At 35.0% G+C, this 9,340-nt stretch overlaps 1 protein-coding gene across 1 annotated transcript; it reads right to left on the reverse strand.

Annotated features, from left to right (window-relative positions):
* Positions 1–804: 804 nt before the first annotated feature.
* LOC143228283 (uncharacterized) lies at positions 805–9,070 on the reverse strand. Its single transcript, XM_076459566.1, has 3 exons — positions 8,782–9,070; positions 7,641–7,944; positions 805–1,281 (listed from the first exon to the last, which is right to left on the reverse strand). Exons 1-3 carry the CDS (start codon positions 8,911–8,913, stop codon positions 998–1,000), a joined length of 720 nt encoding a protein of 239 aa, XP_076315681.1. The 5' UTR covers positions 8,914–9,070; the 3' UTR covers positions 805–997.
* Positions 9,071–9,340: the final 270 nt, after the last annotated feature.

The raw sequence follows: 9,340 nt of genomic DNA on the forward strand, positions 1-9,340 counted from the left end.
GTTTACCATTTGGTCTGAAACTCGACATTTGACCTTAAAGCTTTACCATTTATTCCGGAATCCAATGTTTGGTTCGTTGCTCGTTCTTTCGTAGGTTGGCCTGGTATAGTCAAGCGTGTTAAGGCGTTCGACTCGTAATCCGAGGGGCGCAGGTTCGAATCTCGGTCGCATCAAACATGCTCGTCCTTTCAGTCGTGGGGGCGTTATAATGTGACACTCAATCTCACTGTTCATTGGTAAAAGAGTAGCCAAAGAGTTGGCGGTGGGTGGTGATGACTAGCTGCCTTCCCTCTAGTCTTACACTGCTAAATTAGGGACGGCTAGCACAGATAGCCCTCGAGTAGCTTTGTGCGAAATTCAAAACAAACAAACAAAAACATCAGACCAGTTGTTGTGTTATCACAAAGCTACACAGTAGGCTATCTACGGTTGTTTATCGCGTGGAATCGAATATTGATTATTAGCATTGTAAGCCAGCTGAACAATCCTTGGGGGGTAATTGGTCAGGATGTTGAATCAGCTGAAGGTATAAAACAATCTTCTTTGTTGCAGTTTAAACATGCTATTTCTGAAACCATAAAGTCCATCATTTTTAAAAAAAATATATTTTCTATAAGTCACTAAAGAAATAACTAATCAAAACTTCCTAAACTTTGTTTCCCGGAAATATTTGTTTCTGATTTATTGAAGATGCAGTTACTAGAAAGTTATCTTAAATGATTTAAATTTTTATGCATGAAATAAACACAAATTCATGGTTTAAGTAATAAGTAAATAATACTTTAATATTATTTGGTTTTCTGTTGAAGTAACATAAAGAGTTAGGAAGTCACAAGTGTATATTTTTTTTCTTATACGGCGTAGAGTCGACAATTGAAAATTGTTGTCGTAACAGTGTTTATTTGATTTCATTAACCTGAGAACGTCATGAAGCTAAAACTATAAACAAAATTACTAATTAAGAATATTCACACGTGTAATTCTTAAATAGTTTTTATTATCTGAACTTCGCTTTTTTGTTGTTTACTTTTCTTTTGTTTAAGTTTTGCGCACGCTGATTGGATAAAACTTCCAGTATCACTTTATGGCGGTAGTAACGCCATCTTTCGGTCTCAAAATATTTCTCTACAATCTCTTGAACACTCGGAAGTTGGTTCTCTAAAGTAATACGTAGTTTTTGGAGTAATGTTCTGTGCCTAGGATTTTGCATCAGGTGTATGGGTACTAAAAGGCAACGTACAGAATTCTTCGCTATAATATACGTTTTTCTGAGATCCTCACCTGGAACGAAAACAAAATTATATCAACTTAAACAACACTTATACACATTACAATTGTGGACCAGAATACTCTATTTTTTTCTTACATATCTTAATGCTATTAAAACTATTTTAATAGGCTTAATAAAACAGAGGCTGCCATCAATGATCTGGAATAATATAATACTTGCAATATCAGTGACGTAATAATTTCGAAAATGATTTTATCAATTCGAAGAGAATACTCTTTGTTTGTTTTTGAATTTCGCACAAAGCTACTCGAAGGATATCTGCGCTAGCCATCCCTAATCTAACAGTGTAAGACTAGAGGGAAGGCAGCTAGTCATCACCACCCACCGCCATCTCTTGGACCAACGAATAGTGGGATTGACCGTAACATTATAACGCCCCCACGACTGAAAGGGCGAGCATGTTTGCTGCGAAGGGAATTCAATCCCGCGACCCTCATATTACGAGTCGAACGCCTTAACCCACCTGGCCATGCCGGGCCACAGAGATTACTGACAAATGCAACAGTTATTTAATACGTTAAACACAAATCTTATAAAAGTTGACGTGCTAGTACACTACACACACAATAAATAATCATAACTGTACGATAATCAAAACAACTGGAACAATTATGATGGATATCGTTATGTCGGATTAGGTTATTCTGAGGAAGAAGTGGTTCATCATATGATCATTTAGGTAAGACTGGTGTGTTCTAAATCAGAGGTAAACTTTATTTTAGGTTCGTAGTTTTGAGTAATGTGCCACAGACCCGAGTACGCAGTTCAAACCAAAAAACATTGTAAAGGGGAGGGATGTTCGTTCGTTTGTTTGTTTGTTTTGAATTTCACACTGGTACTTGGTTGACCCTAGCCCAAGTGGACCAGGTACTTGACCCAAGGGGAGCACCCAAAAGCCACCCATCTACAGGAATTTATGGCCAAAGTGGTGTGCTAGGGTTGGACCCCTCAACCACCAGGATCCTCTCCTCCCCTTCACGGGTCACCATGCCCAGCTAACATGTGGGTGGATCTTTAGATCCCACAGGAGGTAATTTGAAAGAACAAAACATTTTCTGGGAGGTCCTTTCACCACCAACAGGAATCCACGTCGAACAAATAAGGGTGTTGGACGATTCAGAAAAACAGAGGTTAAACATGCAAGTGTCCCAAGTGGACAAATCAATATAAATAAAAATTCTCGATACACAGTCTAAGACCAATTTTAATTATGGCATCCTTCATGTTTTATTTGTTTTGAAGTCATAACTGTTGACAATTTCAGACATCCTGCAAATAAGTCACCACAGAAGACATTCCACTGGGCCTGGAGAATTGTCACAAATGACAAAAGGAAACTCAAAACTGAAAATAGTGATAAAGACCAAACACAGAAAAAAAAAGTATTCAGATTCCTTCCCATGTGATTACAAGTGTGAATACACACAGTGCAAGAGCCAAGCTGGTAAGAGGGTCAATGAACCGATAAGTCACTATTCCATGTGAAAATGAAGATGAGTGATTGAAGATGTGTTAATAACAACCATAAAAAGTTCATCATCCAAACACCTTGAAAAAGGAACTTTCATAAGATTATCATAGGTTTTATTTGAAAAGGAGAAATAGCTAGATAATAAAAGTTATGAGGAGAACTTAAGACCAGTCTCAAATTGTTTGTTGTCTACAAAAGAGTAAAAAACCCAATATAACATGAAATACAACACTGATATCCGTTTGTTCTAAAAGATCAAAACTTCTGGATCCAAAAACCAAACAGAAACTAGAAAAGTCTAATTTGGGTGATAAATAAAATATCAAAATGAAGGACCTGATAAATTCAGGAAACATGAAACAAAGGGTTCATACATGAATAAACAAACTGAAATAATTCAAGGAAGAGACCTGAGTCAATTAGTGACTCAAAGACTCACCTTATATATAGGTAAAAACGTTTTTACATATATATTTACCTACAAGTGGGTTTTCTCGACATCACTGAAAGACTCACCTTACTTACTAGACCACACAAAAGGTACGTATGATTAGATTTAGCAAACGTCAAAATAGATCATGCACAGAACTCTAGGGAAGAAAAAAGATGAAAATAAGCAAAACAAAGTCACTGCAACCATAATAAACTCCTGCTGGCAAACTTCCCCTGAAAAAAGGAAACAAAGTAAAGTACTTGAGTGAGACCTGTATAGAATGACATCAAAATATGTATGTCTTTAGTAAAGGAATCAGCAAACCAAGAATAATTAAAAATTGTGCAGAAACAGAATGTTGCTAAAGTCAAATCATAATGTGCAGGGCAGAAATGTCACGACCACTCAAAGTAAAAACCCAGGAAATGATCCCTTCACCACTGTTAAACCTAAGTAGAAAATGGAGAAGAGATGTATAAAATATAGTTAAAGAAAAAAAATCTGCTACGTTATCAAGACAAGGTGGGGAAAAAAAAGATTCAAGTGTCAAAATCGTCTTATTTGACACAAAACACCAATAATTATCTTAAATTGGTGAAATATGTGAAGCGAGAAACTTGTGAGCTTTCATGAATTTAAAATACTTATTAATAGTACCTGGAGGTATGCCCACCTGCACTGGGTGGACATTTTGAATCGAAGAGTCGATTTTTTTTTCATAGTCTTCACTTTCTGGATGAGGATTTTATTCCTGGTTGTTATGGGGCATGGGTTTGTTTGTTTGTTTTTTGAAATTCTCAAAAAGCTACTCGAGGGCTATTTGCGCTAACCATCCCTAATTTAGCAGTGCAAGACTAGAGAGAAGGCAGCTAGTCATCACCACGCACCGCCAACTTTGGGCTACTCTTTTACCAACGAATAGTGGGATTGATCGTCACATTATAACGCCCCCCCCCCGACTTAAAGGGCAAGCATGTTTTGGTGCGACCCGAATTTGAACCCGCGATCCTCGGATTACGAGTCGAACGCCTTAACACGCTTGACCATGCCGGGCCCCGGGGAGGGATCGGGGAGTTCAAATAGCGAAATTAAAATATATTACGAATTAAATTTTGTGTTTATTTGTTTTAAATAACAGGGTATTTGTGCTCTGTTTATCACGAGGAACCATTTTCCCGATTTTGAAGTCACAGGTTAGTAGACTCACCGTTGACTCACTTGAAGTTGGGGGAAATAAATCAAACTAAATTAAAGAATAAAGAATATGAAGTCCCCTTGAGGGACAGCGGTAAGATTATCCACTTTCAACACTGAAATCCGGAATTGAATTCCTTCCAGTGTACACAGCAGAGAGGTTTGAAACAAACACATGAGAATTTAAGAAATTGTATTTAATAATGCATGTGGAAAAATTCCAAATACAAATTGTGTTCAGTCTCACATGCTGCGGATTAATCACTCTAAACCAAATTCAAGAATTTAAATGGATTAATTAAGAGACAAAGAGATTGTCACTAAAACTGTCTTAATTTGTCTGCAAATTGTGCCGTGCGATGCCAGATTGTTTGTTTTGAATTTCGCGCAAAACTACACGAGGGCTACTCGCGCTAATCCTCCCTAATTTAGCAGTGTAAGACTAGTGTAAGAAATTCCAAAACAAAACAAACAAAATCAGTGGTGACGAGAAAACCCACTTGTAGAGAAAAATATATATGTAAAAACGGCTCCGTTGGGTTGAGAAACTTTTTACGTAGAGGAGCGAACGACGTTTCGACCTTCTTCGATCATTGTCAGAAACCTGACGTTTTTACATATATAAAACAAACAAGAGATTCAGTCCTCACTGAATAGAGCACATATATAGATTGGTTTAGATGTCATTTCAGTCTTGTTTATTTTCTCTCTGTTCTAAAAAATTCAGCTACATGTGTGGTTCGAATCCCCGTCGTATCAAACATGCTCGTCCTTTCAGCCGTGGGGGCGTTTTAATGTGACGGTCAATCTCATTATTCGTTGGTAAAAAGAGTATACTGGTATGTATTTATGTATTAGAATATGTGAAACTCTTGCACTGAACTAAATTCCGTAGAACCCCAATACTTTGGATATCTGCAAAAGAAACCCCGTTGAAAATCACTGGTCAGTGTGACCATACTGTTCATACAGGATTGATCAGTGTGACCACAGTTCACCCATATTGTTATATATATTTATATGTGTCCGAAATATATCAAACTCTACAATAACTACCTTACTATGACAACTAGAATTTGAACCATCAATGTATTTGACAAAGTCAAGATATACGTTGTTTTGAGATATTTGCGTTAAAGTTCAGAAACTTGTTACTAGGCGGCGATTCAATAAGTTCCTGATTTCGGATGAGCATCAACAGTTTTTTTTTTCTTTTTTCATACGCATTCAAACTATTAAAATCTGTAAATAAATAGAACATACAAAACTGATTTAACAGTCATAATTTTATTAACATCTAGGGAAGTTTGAACTGGGATTCGTGTAAATTAACAATTAATATTATAAATGTTTCCTGGCTCGAAAGAAGTGGCATATGCTTCAGTCAGTTCATTCAACGCCCGGCATGGTCAGGTGGTTAGGGTGCTACACTCATAATTTGAAGGTCACAGGTTCGAACCCCCGTAAAACCAAACATACTCGCCCTTTTAGCTATGAGGGTGTTATAATGTGACAGTCAATCCAACTATTCGTTGGTAAAAGAGTGACCAACAGTTGGCTGTGTGTGGTGATGACTAATTGTCTTCCCCGTAAACTTACAAATTTAAATTGGGGTTGGCTAGCGCAGATAGCACTCTTGTAGCTTTGGGCGACCCCCCCTCCAACCCCCTAGTACAGCGGTAAGTCTACTGATTTACAACGCTGAAAATCAGAGGTTCGATTTCCCTTGATTGGCTCAGCAGATAGACCAATCTGGCTTTGCTATAAGAAAAACACACAACTTTGCGCAAAATTAAAAAACAAACAAACAATTCATTCAATAGTTTTTTTTTAGAGCAATGTGAATTTCACAATATTTAAATCTATACTGATCAGATTATGAGTTTTTTGAATTCGTAAGTAATGGTCGGGTTAACACATAAGTATAATCCAAAATTAGTAACGTTTGGTATGGTTTTGAAATAATATTTGATGGTATAGGGATACGTACCCTGTCTACAAATAATGAGTAGTGTTAAGGTTGTGTGTTTGGAACTTTAATATTTGTTTGTTAAAAGTTTACGTATTTTTAAAAAGTTATTTTGATTGCTATTTGAAGTTAAGCACAAAGTTACAAAATGGACTATCTGTGGTCTTCCCACCACAGGTATCTAAACCTGGTTTATAGCATTGTAAGTCCGCAGATATGCCGCTTCGCCACTAGAGGGGCTGGTGTTCTAATTACATTATATCTATAAATTTCTAGAAGGAAATTTTTATAGTTTGGTGTATTAAATGTTTGTCTTCTGATAATTCAAACACAATTGAATTTGTACAACACTAATAAACTAAATTTTCTATATAATATCCACACTTTTTATACGTACTCTAAATTGTAGGTAGCTCTCCTGTCCGGCATGGTTAGGTGGTTAAGGCGCTCGACTCGTAATCTGAAGGTCGCGGGCTCGAATCCCCGTTGCACCAAACATGCTCATTCTTTCAGCCATAGGGGTGTTATAATGTTATGGTCAGTCTCACTATTCGTTGGTAAAAGAGTAGCCCAAGATTTGGCGGTGGGTGATAATGACTAGCTGCCTTCCCTCTAGTCTTACACTGCTAAATTAGGGATCACTAAAGCACATAGCCTTCGTCTCGTTCGCACGAAATTCAAAAAACAAACAAAATAACAATTTGTGTATAACCTTGTACTTAACTTCAAACAAACAAAAGTCTTATTAATAAAGTTCAGAAGAGGTCAAATAGTAAGGAAACTGTATCACTAAAAACCATTTAACAAACAAATTATATTATATTTTTTTACGTACAAAATTCAATTACAGCTTTAAAGCGTAGTAATAAAATAGTGTTTATTGAAATTAAAACGACGGAAGAAGGTTGTGCAAATTTTATTCACATTTGTTTGACGATGTGTTGAAGACCTAAAACAAATACCTTTAAAGTGTAGTCTGAAGTACTCTCCACAACAACGAACAAAATATTAGAAAAACAAACAAACAAACTGAATATATTTCATAATATTTTTAATGTGCAATAAAAGTGGTAACTGTGATTTAATTGGTATTTATACCAAAAAAGTTAGCAAAAAATTCATAATTTAATTTTGGTTTTAGATAAGTTTATTCCAGTGAACTCAATATCTTAAGATACAAGACACTGCAACTTTAACTTTCAATTGTTATCGAAAAAAAACAATTGGCGAATTTCATGAAAGCTTGATAAACGCAAAATAGAATACGAAAAATATGTCTTACCTACGGCAAAGTAGTTTCCTACAGAGAGAACACAAATTTGCACCAGTGCCTTTTTCAAATTTCCACAGCTTTTTCTGTGACTTATTGATTCGTCAGATGGCGCTTCGAGAGCGTTACTTTTCACTTCGATAGATGGCGATCCGCAATGGACGTTTTCTTTCCCAGGATAAACTATTTTATGTAAGTGCTGTTGTTTGTGTTGATTTTTTGATGATAGAAACTCGATTTCTCTTACGTAACGACACTCTCCCGACAAGATAAAATATATCATTTCCGATTGGTCGGAAATATCGCCCAATATGAGCTATACACAAACGACATTGTGAGCATATTCAAACAGTTCATATGATAAAATAAACTTATTATATAATACTTTCACATACAATATAGCAAATTTTATGAGCAACGTAATGGATATTTTTATCTGGTTTTTTTTATCAAACAAAGGACCTGGAATGTGAACGTAATGATAGAACAAAATAATGGGTAATTATTAAACATACACATAGTTTGCAATAAAACTTTATTTTTAACATTCTTAGCTCAAAAGGCACTTTAGGTGACACAACAAACAGGCATAGTAACTTATTACACACATTTAATCATAGTATTAATACATTATAGACAGTATATCACTGTAACAAATTTTATTGTTTAGATTTAAGGTGCTCCGATCATCTATTATGTATAAAATCATAAGAAACTCATTAAAATTATAAAAACAAACACTTCAAGGACCCTTTAAATATTGTTTTGAATATTATTATAAATATCATTGTCAAAATAATTATATTCATTAAATGAATATCATATTGTTTGATATTATATTAATAGCTATATTAGTAAACAGTAGTTTTTATTTCTTTAAATTATTAGCGTTTCCAAGGAAATGTCATGTCATATTATTTTATATTACTTACTCGCAGAACAATATAACTAAAAGGAAAAAAAAGACAATATTTCAAAAACACGAGTTTTAAGAAACAAACGTTTAAAGAATTAATAGTTAAAAAACTGACGAAAACAACATTTTTTATGTACATTAAAATAATAGTTCTAATTATAAATGTGAAGTAAAGCTAATGTTACATATAAAGGACATTGCTATTATGTTGTACTTAATTTTACAAATACTACTTGCCTTATCTTTTTGGTAAATTTTCATTTCAGAGGCGGAAATAAATTTAACAATTTCTTCGTCTGTCCACTCTATATCCTGTAAAAAAGGAAGGGACACTAGCGCCCTCTTTCGATAATTGTTCTCATCTTCCATTTTTTGTTTTTTACTAAAATATAAAACAAAACCTCCTTTTGCTGAATCGCAGGAATCCCAATTATTCTATGAAGATCAAAAATTTCCATTAGATTTATAGAAATAGCCACACTCTACAAAGTATATTACTTTCTCAGTGTTTATATATTTTCTTACGATAAACGAACCAACCTATACTGCTAACGTCAGACAACCTTGCAGTTTGCTCACTCGTCAGACTAATGACTGACTATAAAGTTTCAAAGGCCACAATGTGTCATGTTTGAAATTTATGAGTATAATTGTATTCAAATTATAAATAAATTATTCACGTGCTGGGTCTTCTGGTACGAAGGAAGCGGTCAGAAATGTTCTGAATATTTTATCACTTAGTGACCTTATTTCCAGGTGGTCGTTTTTTCTAGAGTTCGTATGTAAAAGTCGATAC

The sequence above is a fragment of the Tachypleus tridentatus genome, chromosome 10 (assembly GCF_004210375.1).
Source record: "Tachypleus tridentatus isolate NWPU-2018 chromosome 10, ASM421037v1, whole genome shotgun sequence".
Taxonomy (NCBI): domain Eukaryota; kingdom Metazoa; phylum Arthropoda; class Merostomata; order Xiphosura; family Limulidae; genus Tachypleus; species Tachypleus tridentatus.

Excerpts from the sequence above, each read along its gene's own strand:
- LOC143228283 (XM_076459566.1), bottom strand. The coding sequence starts at position 8,913 with ATGGAAGATGAGAACAATTATCGAAAGAGGGCGCTAGTGTCCCTTCCT. Across the intron at positions 7,945-8,781 it reads AAATTTACCAAAAAGATAAG|CTCATATTGGGCGATATTTC; the intron begins GCAAGTAGTATT and ends GTTTGTGTATAG. Across the intron at positions 1,282-7,640 it reads AGGAAACTACTTTGCCGTAG|GTGAGGATCTCAGAAAAACG; the intron begins GTAAGACATATT and ends TTTTCGTTCCAG.